The 23,043-nt window shown below is 43.8% G+C and overlaps 1 protein-coding gene and 1 long non-coding RNA gene across 15 annotated transcripts in view; one reads left to right on the top strand and one right to left on the bottom strand.

Annotated features, from left to right (window-relative positions):
* Positions 1 to 20,905, bottom strand: part of DDI2 (DNA damage inducible 1 homolog 2) — a 41,933-nt gene extending 21,028 nt beyond the window's left edge. For 11 of the 14 annotated variants that reach the window (XM_033433011.2, XM_049695996.1, XM_049695999.1 and 8 more), the window contains exons 1-5: positions 20,604 to 20,905; positions 11,001 to 11,130; positions 8,157 to 8,393; positions 5,895 to 6,021; positions 2,663 to 2,790 (exon numbers count right to left, since the gene is read on the bottom strand). In XM_033433011.2, coding sequence (XP_033288902.1) covers positions 2,663 to 2,790; positions 5,895 to 6,021; positions 8,157 to 8,393; positions 11,001 to 11,130; positions 20,604 to 20,741 — 760 coding nt within the window. In that variant the 5' untranslated portion in view covers positions 20,742 to 20,905. The other 3 variants (XM_049695979.1, XM_033433006.2, XM_033433008.2) reach the window with 3 other exon arrangements.
* On the top strand, positions 20,593 to 21,333 carry LOC117202365 (uncharacterized). Its single transcript, XR_004484688.2, has 2 exons — positions 20,593 to 20,730; positions 20,913 to 21,333. It is a non-coding gene; the product is annotated as an uncharacterized LOC117202365 (long non-coding RNA).
* Positions 21,334 to 23,043: the final 1,710 nt, after the last annotated feature.

Here is a 23,043-nt window from a genome sequence, read left to right on the forward strand (position 1 = left end):
ACTTCTCTGGTTTCCAATCCTTCCTGTGGATATACAGTTTAAAGCAAGGAAATAGTTCTGATCTTTAGGGGTACAGAATACTCCAGAACTGCCACTGCCTTCAATCTTCTTAAAATACCACCTTCTTCAGATCCCTTATTCATCTGCTCAAAGGTCCTCAAAGGTTCCTACTCTTTATAAGATCTTCAAACCCACATCACCACAGCCTCAGATCCCACCTCACCCTGGTCCAACTATTTCCAGCTGCTACAGACTGAATGTTTGTGTCCCTCCAAAATTCAGGTTGAAACCTAATTCCCAATGTGATGATATTAGGAAGTGGGGCCTTTGGAAGGTGATTAATTAGGTCATGAGTGTGGAACCCTCATGAATGGGATTTAGTGCCTTTATAAAGGAGACCCCAGAGAGCTCCCTCTCCCCTCCCACCATGTGAGGACACAGGGAGAAGATGTTCATCTATGAACTAGGCATCAGGTACCCAATTTGCCAGCACCTTTTTTTTTGGGGGCTGCGCTGCACAGCATGTGGGATCTTAGCTCCCCCACCAGGGATCAAACCCGCACCTGCACTGGAAGCGCGGAGTCTTAACCGCTGGACCGCCAGGGAAGTCCCTCTGCCAGCATCTTGATCTTGGACTTCTCAGCCTCCACAACCGGGAAATAAATCTGTGTTGTTTATAAGCCACCCGGTTTACGGTGTTGTTATGGCAGCCCAAACGGCCTCAGATACCAGCCTTACAGCCTGACTGCTGTAAACCTTCCACTTTACGCAGAGGAAGGTGTCTCCTTTGTCTCTTACTCACTCTGACCCTCCTGGAGAGTGCCCCTTCCTCTACTTTCGCTTTCTCTGAACTCTACTTATGCTTTAAGGCCCGGCTCAAGACCCATCTCCTCCCCAGCTGACTGTCCTCTCCCAGTGATCTCTCCTCTCATTCAATTTCAACACTTCCTGTTCGTATTACTCACAGATAACTTACACTTTATGGGCACTTAAACCTCTTGGCATTTGAGGAAGGTTAGAGTCAAGGAGGCCCAGAAATAATGAAGGAAAAGGGAATTTGGGAAGGCAATTCTTTTCTTCCCCCCTTCCTCACTCTACTCCTCATAAGCTAGTTATTGGTGTAAAGTCTGCAAACCCAGGATGAGAAGGGTCCCTTTCACTGCTCTCCTGCCTTTTCTTAAGACTCAGGTCAAAGCCCCAGTCCTCCACCCATGGAGACAGCTCAGTTCAAGTGCCCTCTCCTTGGGGAAGCCACGCCTGGGCCACCCAGCGAGGGCGTGGTCTTCATGCTCATCCAGCACACATCTGATTTTTGCACAGTGGCGAAGAGCTCTGGAAGATCCGGGGCTGAATCCAAAGCCTACTGCTCACGGACCCTGAATGCCCGGAAGAGTGGCTTCCCCCCTGTATATCTAAGTTTCCTCACCTGTAAAACAGGGATAACAGAACATAGCTCATAGGGATAGTCTGAGGATTAAATAAAATTGAAGATGATACACTAAGCACCTAGCATGGTGCTTGGCACATAGTAAGGGCTCAATAAATGCTGAGTGTTATATCAGGGTCTCTTATGAATTTATCTCTCACTCATAGGAGCCATATGAAGCTCCAGTCTTACCCCCAAGCACTCAGCACAAGGTCCTGCACATAGCACTCAACAGTGAATAATCAGCAGATTTACTCCTCCCGGGAACATATGCATCTCGGGACACAAACTCTTAACAGTTGAAACCTAGCACGTGCTCAGGTATTTGTGGATGAACGAGTGGAAGAAAACCTACTTGAGCAGGGGTTTTTACTTCTCTAGGAACACACTCGTTATCTCACGGCCTCAAGAGAGATACCTAGAATGAAGGCACAAGACCACTCGATTACACTCACATGGTGCTGCCCTGTGTGGTCTTACTAAACAGCAAAGTGTTGTTATTAAGAGAAAAGGTGCCAGTTAGTACAGGCATTATCTGAATGCTCAAGTGGGGAACTCTTGTCTCCTGACCTGGCTGGTAAGTTCTTTAAGGGCAAGAACCATGCCCCATACACCCTTATACACCTCACAGCTCCTGGTAGAGTGCTGGCACACAGACCAAGCTGAAATATCTGTTTGACCTCTACTCTACACACCTCCTTCTATATATATATATATTTTTTGTGGTACGCGGGCCTCTCACTGCTGTGGGCTCTCCCGTTGCGGAGCACAGGCTCCGGACGCGCAGGCTCAGCGGCCATGGCTCACGGGCCCAGCCGCTCCGCGGCATGTGGGATCTTCCTGGACCGGGGCACAAACCCGTGTCCCCTGCATCGGCAGGCGGACTCTCAACCACTGCGCCACCAGGGAAGCCCTACACACCTCCTTCTTATAGCTCCTTATTCTAAACCCATTTACTCCCATTTCTTATAGAGGTATCCTAGAAATTAGGATGCCAAATAAGGGGAGGTAGGAAGATAAAGGAAGACACTGCAAAATACAAAACTGGTTAAGAAATAATTAAAGAAAAACCTATTACAAAGAAAAGATTGGCAAGTGAAACAATAACCCTTGGGCTTGTTAGCTAGCTGTCCAAAGGACTACTGCCATCTTTAACGGACACCAGTCTCCCCTTCTCCCTGTGTCAGGTCAGAAGGTTGGATGTAGAGACAAAGACACAAAAGATGGAGACATCACCTGAGTCAACAAAGGCTTTCACAGGATGTCCATTCACTTTGCAGTTAATATAAAGCATCACTACTTGGCCAAAACTTTCCGGAGCCTCTTCCATAGCTATTGTCATGTTTTCCTCAATGTTCTGTTGCCTGTAACAAACCAAAACCAGGCACACTAAAAGCATTATTTCCATGAAGAGCAATCTGTTTCAAAGTCACAATATTAAAAACAGACCTGTACATATCTTTTCCTCCAACTGTAGCGGCTGAGTCGTGGAAATGGAAATTGGTGCTCTATCCTGAAATATGTGATTTAGCAGGAGGAAGTGAGATATATAATGGGCAGAAAATCTAAAGGCATACAAATCACCTTCATGTAAAAACAATTATGTTCCTTTTACAAGCTCAGAAACAGGAAAACAAACTTCTGGAGAGTAAGGGTCACAACACTTTTTATCCTGTAGAATGTTAGAATTTCATCAACGCTCCAATTTAAACTGAGGATTTACTGGGTATCTGGGTACATTTTCTATGTCCACTGCATTAAAAATAGTTTGCAAATATAATACACAGATGTTTCAACTGCTTGTGTTACATCTGCTGCTTAATTTCCAAATCTGTACAAAATTAGATTAGCTTCTAATCTGTAAAACGAGAACAATAATTTCTATCATAGGATCGCTGAGAGGTATAAAGCATCTAGTACACAATGCTAAGGTAAGAGCAGACGCTCAAAAATATCTAACTACCTGGCTGTCACTTAGAAAACTATACACACACACACGCATCACAGTTCACCTGGTCCATCAAAATATTTCTTCAAAATTGAATATATTCTAATTCTTACGTGAGAAAAGCACATAAAACGGAGTTCCAGCTTACTCTAGCATCTCATGTCTTCCTCCCCAACTCTTCTAGAAACATCATCAAAACACTACAAACATTAATTTAAACTACGGCTGGGGCCAGGCAACTTTGCTGAAGACTGAGACAATTACAGAACAGGGTCCAAGGTGGGATCAATTACAGCTGTAAGCCAGAGACTGGCAAACTACAGCCCCCTGTTTGTTTATGGGAACACATCCACACCGTTCACATAGCTGCTTTCACACTGCACTGGCGGAACTGAGTGCTACCGACAGAGACTGCATGGCCGGCAAAGCCTAAAATATTCACTACCTGGCTCCTTACGGAAAATGTTTGCTGACCTCTATTCTAAACTGTAGCGCCGGTCCCTTCCGTAATAATACACTAGCCCAATTGTATTGATGGCTTTATCAGCCAGTTTATAATAAAATATTAAAATTTTCAGAAAGTCAAAGGTAAACTTGTTTAATTTAGCCCGGCAAATATGCGAGCTACTATATAACTCAGTGTACATGTACCCTGTGTAATCACCGGTGTAGCGTATCAAATAAAACTGCTACAGGCATTCTATACAATTACACAGCTTTTCTCCTAGGTCACATTATTAAATTTAAAAATAACCTAAAATTAGTTGTGCACTCCTGACCTTACTTTGATTCCAACCAAGATACATTTCAGCAAAAAATCACCTGAAATAATACCAGTTACTTTGGCTATCCTGGGCTCTATGTCACTTTACAGGCACAAGGTTTTCTCCTCTAAAAGAACACATGCATTGTCCCAGTTCCCCTACCTCATCCCTGGGAAGAAACACGAGCCTATGGATGTGCCTCGTTTCACCTCTCTTCCAATAGCTCGGTGTCATGGTTTGGCTATGATGCCTCCCCACTGCCCCGTCCACCCCTCCTGCTTCCTGGCTTGAATGCAACTGTTCTTGAGAGTTATGTCAGGCTCACTTATAGCTGCAATGCGGTCTAGTTCAGAAAACACAAATATCTTCCCATTTCTCTGCATAGATTTAACTAGCGGGATGTTTCTCAAAGATAGTTATTAGTATCCAATACAATTAATGGGAACACTATACAGACAAGAACACAAGTGAACGGCTTAGGGCTATCAATTGATTCTGGTGTATTTACATTTCTCTGATTTCAAATGTACTCAGAGAAATAAGAAACCCTTTATTTAACTTCCAAGTTAACAGTGTAATATAATGACCAAGTTAGGCTTCATTTAAGTAACCAAAGATGATGATCAGGCCCCTAAAAGGAGTAGCCTTACAGTTATTGTTCTTAGTTATACTAAGCCCTTCACAACTAGCAATAAACCGAATCTGGAATGGGGGAAAGCAACTGTTCTTTTATTCAAAGGGACTGACTAAAAAGCTTCTTGCTTGTGACTAGTAAGGGGACCAAGGTTGGCACTAGTATCCTTGTACGTGCTTAGGCCCCACCCCTTAAGATTCTATCTATCTATTTATTTATGGCTGTGTTGGGTCTTCGTTGCTGTGTGCGGGCTTTCTCTAGATGCGGCGAGCGGGGGATACTCTCCGTTGCGGTGCGAGGGCTTCTCATCGTGGTGGCTTCCCTTGTTGTGGAGCACAGGTTCTAGGTGTGCGGGTTTCAGTAGTTGTGGCACATGGGCTTATTTGCTCTGCGGCATGTGGGATCTTCGCGGACCAGGGCTTGAACCCGTGTCCCTTGCATTGGCAGGCAGATTCTTAACCACTGCGCCACCAGGGAAGTCCCACTCCTTAAGATTCTGATTCATCAGATTTGGGAGTAAAGCCTGAGCACCTGCATTTTTAAAAGCTTCTCATATGACTTTAATGCTGCCCCAGGTGAGAACCATAGCACTAGAGAATCTGGAGCTGGAAACCAGTCCTGCAGTCAGTTTATCTGCTGAGCCCAGTACAAGAACTGTGGAAGGAGACCGGACTTAGGACTATAAGGTTCCTCTTTGTACAGTTTTCTCTAATTCAGTCATGTCCAAGCCCTGGATTTAATCAGGGCTCATGCATTATGTCTAAGGAAAGAGAGTCCAATCAGTTTGAGTAGCCAGCCTAGTAGTCTCACCAAACTGGGGGCTTCTGCTCAGTCCTGGGGTCATCTACCTGGAGTTGCCTTAATAATGTGCTGTGGGCTAGTCAGGGAGTCTTTATCAAAATTTTAGAAAGTCATTAAATTAGGTAGCTGTATTTTTGTAATGTTGAATCAAAATGCAAGGAAAATGGAAGAGGAGAGAATAAACTAGAAGACTGAAGCTACTACCTCAGATGCAAAATAAGGAATCTACCTCAAAGCAGATGCCCAACAAATACAAGATCACCTGGAGTTTGGGAACCCTAGATTCTCTAAATCTTGCTCTTTGGGCAAAGGAGTCATTACCTTATATCTTCTTCTATCTTTGCCTGAGCTTCAAGATCAAAAGGGTCCGCAGAAAAGAGACGAATCCTTTCTTGCTCTCTCCGGGCTCGGTCCTGCTGCTGCTCCACCAGGACCCTAGAAAATTTCTCTGCAAGAACAGTGGGCAAAATCTTAAAAACCATTATATTTTCATTCTTTATTACTATTTTTCCACACTGAACAATTTCTCAAAATACAACTGTAAGAGATGCAGAAAGGATGGCTAGAAATCATTTAAAATGAGCAATTAACGTTTACTTTCTATTCTCTGCAGAAAAGATTACTTCTTCACCTAAATTTAGTGTAAAGAAATAATGTATCTGCTGGGGCTTCCCTGGTGGCGCAGTGGTTAAGAGTCTGCCTGCCAATTCAAGGGACACAGGTTCGAGCCCTGGTCCAGGAAGATCCCACATGCCGTGGAGCAGCTAAGCCCGTGCACCACAACTGTTGAGCCTGTGCTCTAGAGCCCACGAACCACAACTACTGAGTCCACGTGCCACAACTAATGATGCCCGCGCGCCTAAGAGTCCGTTCTCTGCAACAAGAGAAGCCACCGCAATAAGAAGCCCGTGCACCACAAAAGCAGAGCCCGCTCGCCGCCAACTAGAGAAAGCCCACGCACAGCAACAAAGGCCCAACATAGCCAAAAATAGAAACAAACAAACAAATAAATAAATTTATATATATATAAAAAGAAATAATGTATTTGTAGACATCATCTCAGAGACGACGACTTTTCCATTTAAATCAGTGTGGCAGATAAATGATGCTACCCCTCCCCTCTCCACTGCCCTTATTATCCTATTACCTAGAAATAAAAGAGAGCACTACTATCCCCCTTTTCCTCTTCTACTTTTGTTTCCTTTACAACACACTCTGCCTTAAAGCAGATAAATTATAAGCAAACTACTGTTTGTCTATATTACCCAATGGATAGGAAGCAGGAAAATTAGCAAAGAGAAAACACTGCTTGCTATAAGATGGATGTATGTTACAAGAACCACCTTTATTTGCTATCTCGTAAATGTGAGTACATTCAAATGTATAAATGTACAAGTGCCATCATCATGGTCTTTGGCAAGATACGCTGCATAAGACATTAAAGAAACCAAAATAATGGTCATATGAACTAATACACACAACAGGGATGAATCTAAAAAACACCGAGTGAAAGACGCCTGACACAAGGGAGGACATACTATATGATTCCATTTACATGAAGATGAAAATTAGGCAAAACTAACCTCTAAGTATCAGAATACTGGAGCCTATAAGGGGAGGAAACTGACTAGAAGAGAACATAAGGGAGCTTTCTGGAGTGAAAGAAATGTTCTATATTGTGATTGGGGTGCTGGTTACATTAGTTTGTCAAAACTCAACGAACTGTATACCTAAAATCTAAGTATTTCTCTGTAGGTAAATATTACCTAAATTTTAAAAATGGTTATTGAGGAATAAGTTATTAAGTGTCTGTTATGTTTTAAAATTTAATCAGTAGGGTTTCATAAACCCAGGAGTAAAACTGGAGAAATGTACAGAGAAAACTTTATTCATAAAGATGGCTAAAAACAAATGTTCTGTTAAATACAAGAATGGTTAAAATATAGCCCCAAATAAACTGTTGGTGACAACCTCACTACTGTTAAATTTAGGGTGAATGAGAATAAAGGGGTTGCACTTTGCCAAACAGGCTGATGGCCCTGGACCTGTTTTCCTGGAATGAAATCATTTTAACTGGCATCAGCTGGTTAACTGGTACTCTCTTTAACTGAGGTTCTAACTAAACAGGTTAAAATATCAGTACCTGGTCATTACAAGATATTATCTGCAGAAAAAGAAAAACCACACACACAAAATAACAAACAAAAAAACCCCTGAATCGCTATGCTGTACACCTGAAACTAACACAATACTGTAAATCATTATACTTCAATTAAAAAAAATCTGTACCTGGGTTATACACTGCTAAAATGATTAGGGAGAAAAAAAAAGGAAGGAAAGGAAAACGAAGGTGCTGGTTGAGCTGCTTCAGAACTCTACATAGCCCTAAAACTGTCACTATTGCCAGCTAACTCAGCCTTTGACATCAGCACTAATTTACCTCTCACAGACCAACTGATATGTTCAATACAACATGCGACACAGTGGGCTGAACACACCAGTTGCTTGAGTTTCTCCACATTTGCTGTGATACAACTATTCACCTCAGGTCAGCTTGACAGCCTTCACATTTCATAAGCTTACCAAGATCTCCACTGAGCAGAGCATCTGCCAAGGGTGGATTGCGTTCCTTCAACAAGGACAGCTCATGGGGGTTGGCCAGCAACATGTCTCGGAGCAAGGCTGGATTGTCCAGGCCCTGAGGAGATGAAGCTACCTCTCCAGGAGATGAGTGGGACTGCTGTGCTCCTGCTGGCTGGCGCTGCCGGGTGTTTGACGTGCCAGGCACAGCTATGCTACGGAAGTCTATTCGGGGTAAGTCTGTTGGGGAAAATCGATTCGAAGTTTACTTCAAATGACTCCATAAAAACAAGTATTTGAAGGAAACAGCAGATTTGCACATATGTGGTATGCAATAGTAGTAGATGGTAATCACAGACATTCCGAATGCCCTTTCCCTGGTTCTTTCTCATGCTGACCTTGAATACAAAGACTGCAGTCCGAGAGTGAATAGGTAGGAAAGAATAGAAAAACAGAGGGTTGGGGAGTAGAGGTAGGGATAGGAAGACAATGGTAATAATCCCAAATTCTTGGCTTATAAAATATCCCAGGATAATAAGTTTTTACTTACTTATGTCTTTAAAAAAGCAAAGCCAATCTCAAACATAACCATGTAAAGCTCGATGTGGTTCTTAAGAAAAATCCTAGTCTGCTTTCACATATGCTCCAAAGAGCCCTGCCACCTTGGGTAAAGAATACCATACATATCACGTGAACAGCATAAATGTTAGATGTTAACTTCTACAAGTATGTGCCACACTTATTAGTTCTTTGAATTTACACTTTCATCTGTGCATCACTGCTAACTCTTCTCATACCCTGGAAAGCTAGTAGGTGTAATCATGTCACGGGAGAGAAAAAAACAAGAAAAGAAACCTGCACAGGTTCTCAGTGCTCAGTACACCAAAAGATTTAACAGGTTCACAGGCCACACTCCCAGGTTCCATAATCCAAGGTGAGCTGACCTTACTAAAGTGAAAGGAAAATAAAAGGGAACCTTACCTCAAGGACCCACATATTATATAATTCCATTTATGAAATGTCCAGAATAGGAAAATACAGAGACTGAAAGTAGACTGATGGTTGCCTAGGGCTAGGAGGCATGAGGGCAGGTGGGGAATGACTGCTGATGAGTACAGAGTTTCTTGTAAAGATGATGAAAATGTGCTAAAATTGATCATAGTGATGGTTAGGCAATTCTGAATATACTAAAAATCAGTGAATTGTACCCTTTAAATGAGTGAATTGTATGGTAGTGAATGATATCTCAATAAAGCTGTTATTGAAAAAAAGAATTGTATTTTTAAATAGGAAAAAGAAAACAAAAAACGTAAAACCCTAGGTATAACCAGAATGATGGGCTAAGACTGAGTGAATCCACATTTCTTCAACCCCAAAATGTATCTGATGATTGCACCTGCTCCAAGTCTGGGGCTGTCCTGAAGCCTTTTGGACTTCAAAGAGAAAAAGAAAATGCTTAAACTCAGGAGTAAGGTTTGTGCCTCTTAGCATGGGTTCAAGTAGGCACTTTTCTTCAAACAGACCTCAGCTGGCAGTGTGTGTGTGTGTGTGTGTGTGTGTGTACGTGTACATGGACATGAACTTCGAACCAATGAAAAAGTGAAGTGAATAAGATGATCTTTGTGAGGTAGTTAATCTAGGTCAACCAGCAAAACATATATGGGCGGGTCCTCCTTATGGGTTGAGAAATTTTTATCTCAACCTTGTTATACTTATCTTGAGAGTCCACTCACTTCGGAATAATTTTGAAAAACTTGTTTGTTTACCTTATAGATCAGAATTGCTTCCCCTCCCCCACCTACTGGCGCTCTTGTCCCTGTGGCACAGCACAGGAAAAACAAGAAACAGTGAATCTCAGAACTAACAATTTCACCAAATTAACCACAGGAAGATTTGGGCTTTACTGATTGGCTTATGTGAACCCCTTCCCTTTCTAAAGTTTAACAGCAGCCCCAAGGGAATAATGTAATCTGGATCTGAAAGTAACAGGGCTTGATGGTGTCTTATAGCTCCAGTTTCAGGCTGAATGGAAGCACTGTGTTCTAAACTGGAGTCGGTCATCACCCAGACACCTAAACTCCTTTGAGTATCAGAAGCAAGCTATGGACCCTCTCCCCATCAAATGCACAGATGCCCACACAATTCTGCACACTATTTCAAGGACACAGACACTTCCTAACTCCCAATGCACAGATTCTAGATGTAGCATGTAAGATAAATAACAGTTTCTTTTTACATGATTAACAAAGATGGTGGGAAAGAACCAGGATTTGGTGGTCAGCTGCTTCAGGTTCATAAGGCTCAGTGTAACGGGAAAAGCACCAAGTTTTAAATCCTGTGCCTTCACTTACTAGCTATGAAGATATGATTTAAAAATTGTCAAGAGGTATCTCTTCCCTACAAAAGTTATGAGATGACCTGAAATGTGGGTGCAACTGCCTGGCTGATTGTAAAATGTTCAGCAAAGGCCTATCACTGAATGCCAGACACAAAGCAGCAAAAGTCAGCCAGGAAGCAGAGGCATATGCAGCGTCTCAAGTCCTTCTCAAGGATAAAATGATCACTGATAACAACAGAAGCTAATATTTACTGACGGCTTGCTATGTGCTGAAGGTTTTACATGCATTATTCTCCCATCAACCCTACGAGTTGTGGTTAATTATAACACACATCTTACAGATGAGGAAATGGACTTAGAGTGTTAGCTTGTCCGAAGTTACCCAGCAAGCAAGTGGCAGAGTCAGGATCTGTACCCTGGCAGTCTGAATCCAAGGCAAATCCAAAACTCTGAACTATGCTATCTACTAATGCTTGCCAGGGCTGTGAAACCATTATGAGATGCCGTACTTGGGAACTGCACCGAAGGGCGAGGGTCTGCATTCTCCTTCTGTCGTAAAATCACAACGTCGCCATCTTTTAAGCCGTAAGAAGCCAGTGATCTGTGGTTGTCTGTGAGAGGTCTTTCAGCGTAGACAATCTGCAACCAGAAAAGATTTAATAGAATAAAGCACCGAGAAGCAACATGTCACAAAACAGAAAGACTACAGTTTTCCTCTTCATTAGAGAATGTCACTCCCTGCTCAACACCCTCCAGTGATTTCCCATCATACCTAGAATAAAAGCCAAAATCCTTCTCGTCAACTATTAGGGCCAAACAATTCGGCTCCCTGGCTCCCCCATGACCTCATCTCATACCATGATTGCTATTCCTCAAATAATACCAGCAACTTCCCCCTCAAGGCTGTTTCACTTGTTGTTCTCTCTACCTGAGGAATGTTCTTTCCCGGTTCATTTTTTTAAGGTCTCTGATCAAACACTACCTCTTCAGAGTCCTTCCCTAATATTTAAAATGCACCCTCACCTCCCATATTATATATTTTTTCTTTATGGTCTCTCTGTCCCACTAAAATGTAAGCTACTCTGAGGACAAGGACTTTACTTTTTTCACCATATCCCAAATGCCTAGAACAGGGGCCTGGTAGATAAATAATGCCCAAGTATTTGCTGAATTAAAGGACAAATAAATCTATGGGAAGTAGACAATTTTAGATTTAATATTGAGCAGGGAGGGAAATGGGAATGATTTATTCTGGGGATGATAACTGCAATACTATTAAATAATATGTTCAGTCCCCACCCACAAGTTTTAGTGAGATATAATTGACATACAACACTGTATTAGTTTTAGTTGTACAACATAATGATTTGATATATGTATATATTGTAAAATGATTACCATGATATGTTTTGTTAACATCCATCACCCCATATAGTTATACATTTTTCTTCTTGTGATGAGAACTTTTTTTTTTTTTTTTCCCCAGTACGCGGGTCTCTCACTGCTGTGGCCTCTCCCGTTGCGGAGCACAGGCTCCGGACGCGCAGGCTCAGCGGCCATGGCTCACGGGCCCAGCCGCTCTGCGGCATGTGGGATCTTCCCAGACCGGGGCACGAACCCGTGTCCCCTGCGTTGGCAGGCGGACTCTCAACCACTGCGCCACCAGGGAAGCCCCTGTGATGAGAACTTTTAAGATCTACTCTTAGCAACTTTCAAATATATGATACAGTGCTGTTAACTCCAGTCACCCTGCAGTACATGACTGTACTGTGTCCACTTTTAAATGGTCTCACACACAAGCTTCCCGAGTTCTTCCTTCTCTTCGACCTTCCCCAAACTTTTATCACTTTTATGTTTATGAGTGGAAGATAACAGTGGAAGAAATTTAAAAAAGAACAATTAAACACAGATGGAAAAAAGGATCAGGGATGTATTACTAAGGAAAATATTTTTATGATGTGCAATCGAACACTGAAGAAAGCCTGAGAGCATAAAAACAGATGAAACAACGGGCTGTGGAAAGAAAAGGGACAAAGGGCGTACTATGATTTCACCATGAAGGAACACAAAACCTAACCCGCATCATGACCTACTCTGTAGAGGGGCATTCAGAACAGACTCTGGCTTTGAAAGGTTTTCTTCTTAACAATTCACTTTCCATGAGGCCACTGGCAAACTGAGGAACTTGAGTTCTGTCCTGGCTCTGACAGGGCCCCCGACACTCAGCTGGTCCAGGCTTCACAGTTCCCATTTGTCAAGCAAGCAGTTGGGGCTAGATAATCATTACACCTATCCCTTCCAGGTCTTTCTGCTACACTACCACTTTACAATGTTTCCTCAAGTGTCCTCATAGCTCTCATAGTAAAACTGCCTGACACAGAACCTGAAAAATACAGGATTTAAACTGGAAAAAAAAAAAGATCTGTCATATCTGATCTCAGAATTTGCAATGACATGAGAAATAGAACAGGAAACTCAATTTAGTTCCTTCCAAAATCAAATACTTCTGGGGTTAAACAAAAAAATGATCTGCAGAATTTGTAGGCTGAATTATATTTTTTAAGTTCTATACAGGACTAGAAAAAGTATTGTTAGTTCTTACCCTCACCTGTGAAGTTAAAATTTGTTACAATAGATTGCAACTGTCATTCTATCGACCCATTCACTCTCCCTTATTTAAGCATATATCTCATAGTAAAAGTATACCAGAATCAACATAGATGGTTTGCAATACAACCTGAGTCATATTATAACTTCTGGGATTGCTTTAAAAACCACCACAAATCTGAAGTGACAAGTGTCATGGGTTGAGGTGTGCAGCAAGAAAGAGGCATGCAAGAGAAATGCCATGCAGGCAGCTCCTGCAAGGGGGCTTCAACTCTGTGAAGCAACCACAATGAAAGTACCAGTGGCCTAAGGCCTACTCCTTAACTTTCTAGGGTCAGAAATTCAACTACCAGTATATTTAGAGACACAGGATCAGTCAACGTACTCTAACTGTACTTATAAGAGAACATTTACTTGTCTACAACGAGAAGTCAAACTCAGGAGAATCAGAATGCTCCTATCCACAAGATCACTGAATTTTCTTCAGGCTGGAAATGCTACATGGAAAGCTATATTAAAATGGCAGACGGCTACCACTGAGTGAGCTCCTACTGGGAGCCGGCATCTTACTAGGTTCTCGCAGTCTTCCACCTAATCCTCATATCCTCTCGTTTAAGTCTCATAATCAATTTATGAAGTAGATACTAATTGTCCCATTTCATGTACAGGGAGACAAATTACTGTTAGGTGACCTGAGGCTCCATAGCTATTGAGAAGAGAACTGGGATTGGAACCACATCTGCCTGACTTTACAGCCCATACCCTTTCCTAGTACCACATACAACTTTCCCAAATATAAGTCCAAAGTGGCATGGTGAATTAGCTGGGTGACCTTTACAAGAGCTATTAAGCCACCTATCACTCCTAAGGGCCTCTACTCACCAGGGGGATCAAACGCTGTCCACTGCTCAACGTATCCCCTGCCCTCAACATGAAGAAAGGAGCACTCACTACCAACCCCTCACTCTCTGGATTCCCATTTTACAGATGCCATACATCATTCCATCACTGTTCAGCTAAACAGTTTTTCCTCAGCAGACAACATAATTTTTTAAAAAGAAGGCGGCCTGACCTAACAACAAAAATGTAAGATCCAGGTAGTCAGTACCATCCAACATGTAACATGAAGTGTGGAGGACTGCTATCTGCCCCAATCTCCTAAAAATACTAGACTGCAGAATGTAGGTAAGGATCAAACATTCTTCATACTGACAAAGCAGCAGGTGTATACCATTCTAGTCCAAGGACATAGATGAGACAAACAGTAGCTTAGTTGAAATTATAACTGCCACAAAGAACTGGTTTTTTGTTGTTGTTGTTAAAATAGGCTTAAGAATCTAAGACAATTATTCTGCAGCTTGAGTTCCAGAATAAATCGGAATGATTTTCCAACTTAATATGAGTATCTAGTAGACCAATGGTTTCAAATTTCTACCAGTCAAAACAAAATGAGTTTTGTTTACGGCATTGGTGATACTTTCTACCATTCATAATACCCAGCTCAAAGGTTATAAGGCTCAAAATTCAATTTTTGCCAGTTATAAGAACATACAACAGAAAAATTTATACAGCTACATGTCTTTTTTATTGTGGTACACGGGCCTCTCACTGTTGTGGCCTCTCCCGCTGTGGAGCACAGGCTCCGGATGCACAGGCTCAGCGGCCATGGCTCACGGGCCTAGCCGCTCCGCAGCATGTGGGATCTTCCCAGACCGGAGCTCGAACCCGTGTCCCCTGCATCGGCAGGCGGACTCTCGACCACTGCGCCACCAGGGAAGCCCTGCTACAAGTCTTAATCTCCAAAACTGGCACAACTGCTAGTACTTCTCCAGAGGAGGCACCCTAGAGACTGAATTCTCATCTTAACCAATATTTAACAATACACTAATTAATACAACTCCAAAGCCTTTAGGCATGATGTCAAATGTTTCCTGGTCTCTGAATGAGAGATTTCAATCAATCAACAGATATCATAACAGTACATTTCTAGCATTAAGGATCATAAACTGGCCACGAAACCCTTGGAATCACATTTGGATGGCTTCATAATAGTATCTACCATTAGTTGAAAGCCCACTATATGCCAAGTGATCTACACATACCATCCCATGTAATAGTCAGCTTGACTTTTACAACCCTTCTGGAAGATAACTTGACAAGTTACTAAAAGCCTCCCAAAAGACCTGGCAATTCCATATCTAAGACTTTATCCTGAGGAAATAATCAGAAATGGAGACAAAGCCTTAAGTATAGGGCTTCCCTGGTGGTGCAGTGGTTGAGAATCTGCCTGCCAATGCAGGAGACACGGGTTCGAGCCCTGGTCTGGGAAGATCCCACATGCTGCGGAGCAACTAGGCCCGTGAGGCACAACTACTGAGCCTGCGCATCTGGAGCTTGTGCTCCGCAACAAGAGAGGCCGCGACAGTGAGCAGCCCGCGCACCGCGATGAAGAGTGGCGCCCGCTCGCTGCAACTAGAGAAAGCCCTCGCACAGAAACGAAGACCCAACACAGCCAAAAATAAATATAAATAAATAAAAACAAAAAAACCCCATAAACCTGAGGGACATCCTAGATTCCTCTTAAAAAAAAAAAAAAAGCCTTAAGTATTTAGGTATCCATGGACATCTTACTCATAACTGCTTCCAAATGTCCCCAATTCAATTCAAATGCCCAGCAAGGGACTTCCCTGGAGGCTAAGTGGTTAAGAAACCACCTGCCAATGCAGGGGACATAGGTTCAAGTCCTGGTCCGGGAAGATCCCACATGCCGCGGAGCAACTAAGCCCGTGTGCCACAACTACTGAGCCTGCCCTCTAAAGTCCCCGAGCCACAACTACTGAGCCCACGTGCCACAACTACTGAAGCCCACGTGCCTAGAGCCCATGCTCCACAACAAGAGAAGCCACCGCAATGAGAAGCCTGAGCACCGCAATGAAGAGCAGCCCCCACTCGCCCCAACTAGAGAAAGCCCACCTGCAGCAACGAAGACCCAATGCAGCCAAATTTTAAATAAATAAATAAATAAATAGTAGACCATCACAAACTCTCTTGTTTCCCTCCCTCCCTACTTTCCTTCTTTATTTTAAAGCTTTTTTAAAAAAATTAATTAATTTATTTATTTTTGGCTGTGCTGGGTCTTTGTTGCTGCGTGCGGGCTTTCTCTAGTTGCAGTGAGCGGGGGCTACTCTTCGTTGTGGTGCACAGGCTTCTCATTGCGGTGGCTTCTCTTGTTGCAGAGCATGGGCTCTAGGCGCCTGGGCTTCAGGAGTTGTGGCTCGCGGGCTCTACAGAGTGCAGGCTTAGTAGTTGGGGTGCACGGGCTTAGTTGCTCCATGGCATGTAGGATCTTTCTGGACCAGGGCTCGAACCTGTGTCCCCTGCACTGGCAGGCAGATTCTTAACCACTGCGCCACCAGGGAAGCCCTCCTTTCCTTCTTAAAAAAAAAAAAAAAAAAAAAAAAAAGCACAGCAAAATGAAAACTGTTAAATAAATTGCAGTACATCTGTATGATGGTATATTATGTGGCCATTAAAATGATAAACTGCAAGAATTTGAAATGTTATGGGAAAATGCTGACAATGCAGTGTTGACTGAAGAAAGGTATGAAATTGTTTATTACAGTTCAGGCCATATGTTTTAAAGATATATTTTAACTATATAAGAAGAAAAAATACATTAAAAAGCAAACTGCAGTTATCTCTGAGTTATAAGGTAATAAGTAATGGTGTTCTTTTCTCCTCTTCTATATGTTACAAGTTTTCTATAATGAATATGTGGTATTTATCAGAAAAGAAATACATGAAAATTACCTGTGAAAATAAACATGCCAAAACCAGCTACAATAGAAATTCTGTTTCTACTGGTTTAAAATAGTGTTTTGGGCTTCTCTGTGGGCGCAGTGGTTAAGAATCTGCCTGCCAATGCAGGGAACACGGGTTTGGGCCCTGGTCTGGGAAGATCTCACATGCCGCAGAGCAAATAAGCCCGTGAGCCACAACTACTGAGCCCATGTGCCACAACTACTGAAGCCCACGTGCCTAGAGCCCGTGCTCCAGAATAAGAAAAGCCACCACAATGAGAAGCCCACACACCGCAACGAAGACCCAACACAATCAAAAATAAATAAATAAATTTATTTAAAAATACTAACAATAAATAAAATAGTGTTTTACAGGGACTTTCCTGGTGGCGCAGTGGTTAAGAATCTGCCTGCCAACGCAGAGGACACGGGTTTGAGCCCTGGTCCGGGAAGATCCCACATGCTGCAGAGCAACTAAGCCTGTACGCCACAACTACTGAGCCCACGTGCCACAACTACTGAAGCCTGAGTGGCTAGAGCCCATGCTCCTCATCAAGAGAAGCCACTGCAATGAGAACCCGCGCACCGCAACAAAGAGTAGCCCCCGCTCACCACCAACTAGAGAAGGCCTGTGTGCAGCAACGAAGACCAACGCAGCCAAAAATACGATAAATATACAAATAAATAAATAAAAATAAACAAAATAGTTCTTATTTTAAACAAAATAAAAATAAATAAATAGATCATGCTGTGTGCAGAGCTGAATTTCCAGGATCATACAGTTACTGCTATTATTTGGTATTTAAATATGCTTTCATTTGAGAGTTCTTATACATTCTGCACACTTTTTTTTTTAACCACATGCCACCTACAGGGGTAAATTATAACAATCTTTCAAAAATGCAAAGATATTAATTTCAAGTGAAGCTAAGTTCTTAATAATTGTTTGAAGTTCCTCTAGCCAAGTCTGCATCAAAGCATCAAAGCATCAAACAGGGCCATGACCGGCTTCCAAACCCACACTTGTGTTAAGAGATGGAACACGCCCAGCTTCAATCACATGTGCAAGTGGAGATTGTTCCTATTCTAAATTTGTTATCACTGCATTATAACTACTGTAATCAGACTAGAGCTGTTAAAAATTAACACCCTTTCCAAGCATATCCTTATGCACAGTCGATGCTGATGCTGAAAGACTGAATTATAAACCAGTGATCCTTAATGTGGGGCAGACATGCGACACAGTTCTTTAAGGATGTAGGAAGAAAACAGAAAGTAATTAGAATTTGCATTTCCATTTTAGTTTATCCTTCCTTAAATTCTATCCTGTGCCTGTTTATAATGACCTAAGGTATTACTTCATGTATATAATTGATGTTTACAGCTATTATATACATGTAATATACATGCATTTATATTATGCATACGCCATTAGTTCATATATATTATTTATTATATACATCACACAGATGCATGTTCCAAAACATTTTACTCAGAGGGATACGTGACCGAAAAAGTTTGCAGACCAGTGGTCTGGACACACAGTAACAGAAAAGAATAGCCAAAAACAAGAAAAAAAAAATTCCCGTTAGAAATGGAGTCAGAAATGGAGGTGAAGGAACGAGAACAGAGAAGGGAAGTAAGAGGAGTAAAGGTAAAGAGACCAGGAGAACTTGGAGAGGAAGAAGGGGAAGAGGAGTAATATGGGAGAACCCTGGGAGGTAAAGGAGGGGTGGGGGGAGGCCCCAAGTAAGTGAAAATGATGTATTTGTGCATAAAAACTACAATGATATTTACTATTATGACTTGGTGAAAGGAAATGACTCAAGTGTCTAGGGTGGATCCTGTTCCTGCTTGATGGGCAAGCAACTGAAAGACAACGGACCACCAGACATCCTAAAATAGACACTGTGTTAGGTTACAATGGAGCGAACAGAACAAACTTGAAAAACAGGAGCTGTTTACCGGCTATGTAATACAGGCTTAACACTAGTTGGAGCCCAGGTTTCCATATGCTAATTTGGCTTGGGAAGGAAGTGAATGCCAAAACACTGACCTAATGAATAAGAAAGAATTTGGAGTTAGCCTAACCGTTCAATTAGTAAGGTACTGCTAACCTTCCACACTGGCAGGACAGTGCCTGCCTTACCATACAATTAATCGTCTTTCGATCTGACACCCTCTTTTGGCTACAGCCATCTCAAAAAGTGCAGGAATACAGAAATCACAATCTTTGTCTTCTCCCAAGCCCAACAAAGTCAATTTACATTTTAATTTTTTATTTCCCCCACCAGCTGGTGATTATAACCAGGGTAGAAGCACAGCCAGAGGGAAGAGAAACAATTGAAAAAGCCACCTTCAAAAATCTGAGTTGATTTTCCCTCCCTACTTAAACTGCTCTTTTCTAGCTCTCTACCTGAGGGATTCACTGACAGGAGCTGGTTCCTGAGTTTTTGTGGTTTCTTTTTTTTTTTACAGAAGTTCCAAGAAATCCCTTTTGCCAGAATGCCTATTTGAGTGACACCTTGGGCCCCCAAATAAATTCTTTCTTGATATTCAGCTTATGCCAAGGTTCTAAAGTTCAAAGTGTAAAGGAATCATACTCACTTCTGAACAAAATATTGACACACTTGTTTACCGTAGCACAGGGCAGAACAAGCTGTAGTGAGGCAATAGTTTTTGGAACTATTTCATAACTGCAGTAGCAAATCAAGATTTACCTTCTGGGGCCTTGGACGACTTCTATAATTTTCTTAATGTTTAGACTATGCCCTCCGAGGCCCACTTATCAAGTCAGGATTTAGACGTTTCAGTGTGAAGGCCACAGTTATTGCCACCAAATCTGTCTGGTGGCAGCGTCAGAGCATTTTAAGAATACATTTTAAGAATAAATTAAAATGTAAGAGCAGCTTAATTTCTTTCCAGCAGGGCAAGGGAAATGAAACAACCAAATCACACTGAGGCCATATTTAAGCAAATATCCTCATCTAGCACTGAGCTTTGAACTCACCCAAACTGAACTGTGACCTGAAAGAAAGAGGGATCTTGGCCTACTACCAGGGAAGAAACCACAGAAACAGTTTCGGTTGAACTAATAAATTACTTTAAAAAAAAAATAATTTAACCAGAAACGCATGTGGTAGGGAAAAGAGCATTTCCAGAGGCTTCAAAACAAGGTGGTGCAAGTCTCAAACTTTTCCCTTCACTTCGAGCGCAAATCTCTACACTTAAAGGTAAATTACGTTTACTTAGGCAGGAGCCCTCTCCAAAAAAGCAGATGAACATCCATCTACCACAGTGATCCAAACTGGTATTTCTGGTTGGGGAAGCAGAATGCATGAACTCTTGCAAATCTACGACTTCTTCTTAGGTCTACGCCGACACCCCAAACTCAAGAAATTAGAGAAGGGGTCAAAGAGCCACAAGGTGGGGCGGGCCGCCCGACAGTGCACGCGCTCCTCAGGCTGCAGTGGGTGCGTCTGCGGTCAGGTTCTCCGCTCTCTCCCCCAGCACCCCACCCCACGCTTGGGGCGTATGGGGGCAGCCACCGATTCCAGCTCCCTCCCGGATGCGGGGGTGGGCTGGGAATGGCCATCCTGCTTCTCCTCCACCCCCCAATTCCTCACCAGCAGCAAAAGGAGTGCGTGAGGCCCCGAGGCGGGAGGGCTAGCTCCGGAGGGAGGCCCCACTCGCCGCTCAGCGTACCTGGCTCTCGGCTGCGGGGATGCCGGACTCGAGCTCACACAGCGCGCGGAAGTTGTGCAGCTCGAAGTCGGCGTCGACCTGGAGGGAAAAGGTCACCTCGGAGAGGTCCCTCCGCACACAGTACACGGTGAGCAGCATGGCCCGGACCCGACCCAGCTCGGCTCGGCCCGGCCTCGGCGCGGGGCGGCGGCGGCGGCGGGGCCTGGCTGGTGCTGCAGGCGGACGGCGCGGGCTGCTCGCTCGCCCGCCCGTTCGCTCCTTCCCTCCCTCACACACGCTCAGTGACTCACTCCCTCCCACCCTCACCAGCAAGTACAGCCGCCACCACCCGCCTGCAACTTCGTCTGCCTGCCTGCCTGCCGGCCTGCCTGCCTCCCACCGCTGCCGCCAAGCGCGCCAGCCGCCCGGCGCCCCGCCCCGCCGCAACGCCGATGCCGTAAAGCCCGCCTGACCCGCTCCGCCTTCGCGGCGCAGCGGAGGGGCGGAGCTGGGAAGGGGAGGCGGGAAGCAGGAGAGGATTGCAGGGCTCTGGGGACGGGAGAGGGTGGAAGGGCAAGGAAAGGGGAGCAAACGAAGAGAAAGAAATAAGTATTAATTGCTTGATTTAGTAAGTGACGTCGGTGGAGGACTCCAAAATCTCATTTATTCATCCGACAGGCATTTATTGTGCGCGTGTTGGCAAATAGCCACGTGGGTACAAAAATGAGTAAAAATACAGGTCTTTGCCCTTAACGAACTCTCAAACTGATACAGGAGACTGAGAACCTAGCAGATTGTTCTCAGACATATTTTCCAAAGTAGAAATCGAGGCTCAGACAGCTTACTTTTCTTCTTGTTCTGATGATTTAGGGTTAAAACCAAAATCACGAACCCCTGCTCACTGGACCCTGCTTTGCTCTTCAGCCCTGCCTCCTGAGCCCTGTCTGCACTCTGCCCTCCCTGCCACATTGTGACTTTCAGTTCCTCCTAAGCTCCATTTCCCTGCCTTGTAAATAGTTTTCCCTCTACTTGGACTGCTTCTTTCCTAGCCCTGGCAAACCCCAGCACCTATGGCAGTGCTTTTTATTGGGCACAGCTTAGAATCCACTCGATAAAATATGTGTTACTTTAATGGCCTGTTTAAGGCCACATAGCTGATGAGAAATAGAAGCCCAAAACATGAGGATGAGTCAGAAAACCGAAAGGGAAAGAGGAGGATACAATGGATACAAGATTGGCATCTCCCCATTTACTCCCCACTCCCCCATCCATGGAGCAGGGACACCCTCTTCTATTATAACAGGAGGGAAGGAGGGGTCAGGATGGCTATGGATGCAGGTAAGTGTAGGTAGGTTTGGTGGCAAGAAAGTAAGCGAAAGACCAGCTGAAGGTGTATCTCTGTAAAGGAAGAGGGAAGGTTTTCTGTGGAGCATAAAGACAGAAGGTGGAGGGAGGGGGCGGGGTGGAGAAGAGTGGTTGTTATCAGGTACAGAAAGCCCACCACCAATGGCTTACGCAAGTGAGGGTTTATTTTTCTTACGGGATAGGAAGCCTGAAGGTAGACAGCAGCATTGGTTCAGTGACTCAGTGATACAAGGGACAGTATTTTGGCAAATCTTTTGGCCTTTCCCTGAAGGTCATGATATAGCTGGTTGCCTCCACCCCATGCATCATTTTCTTGTTCAAGCAAGAGGTTGCCCAGGAGTCCCCCAGCAGGTTTCTGCTTACATCTGGCCAGAACTGTGTCACACAGATGCAAGAAAAGGCCAGGAAGGGGCTTCCCTGGTGGCGCAGTGATTGAGAGTCCGCCTGTCGATGCAGGGGATACGGGTTCGTGCCCCGGTCCGGGAAGATCCCACATGCCGCTGAGCGGCTGGGCCCGTGAGCCGTGGCCGCTGAGCCGTGGCCGCTGAGCCGTGGCCGCTGAGCCTGCGCGTCCGGAGCCCGTGCTCCGCAAGGGGAGAGGCCACAACAGTGAGAGGCCCGTGTACTGCAAAAAAAAAAAAAAAAAAAAAGCCAGGAAAAGTGAGTGTTTAGGTTTTCTCACCTCATTAAAAGGTATGAATGGGGTGCGGGGTGGGGGGTGGGGCGGGGGAGGGGTTGTAACAGGTTTTAGGTGAGACATACCTAGCGCCTACTACAGCAGAGAAGGTTTGAAATAACCATTGTAAGTTGAAGCAAATTGAGTAGAGAAATGATGTAAAATTGCCAGATGGTATCAAGGGTTCAGCTGAAGTTGGAATCATGAGCTGACAGATTTTTGTGTTACATTTTTTTCTGTTGGTGCCCAGATGTGAATGATTTTGTTTTCCAAAGATGGCCACGGCAATATCTTCCATCTTATATGTTCATGCTATAATGTAATCATGACATTCCTCCCATTAAGACATGGGGTATATGTCCCTCCATTTGAATTATGGCAGATGGACTTTGGCATAAGTGTCACTGTGTGACTTCTGAG

This window comes from Orcinus orca, chromosome 1 (assembly GCF_937001465.1).
Source record: "Orcinus orca chromosome 1, mOrcOrc1.1, whole genome shotgun sequence".
In the NCBI taxonomy this organism is placed as follows: Eukaryota; Metazoa; Chordata; class Mammalia; order Artiodactyla; family Delphinidae; genus Orcinus; species Orcinus orca.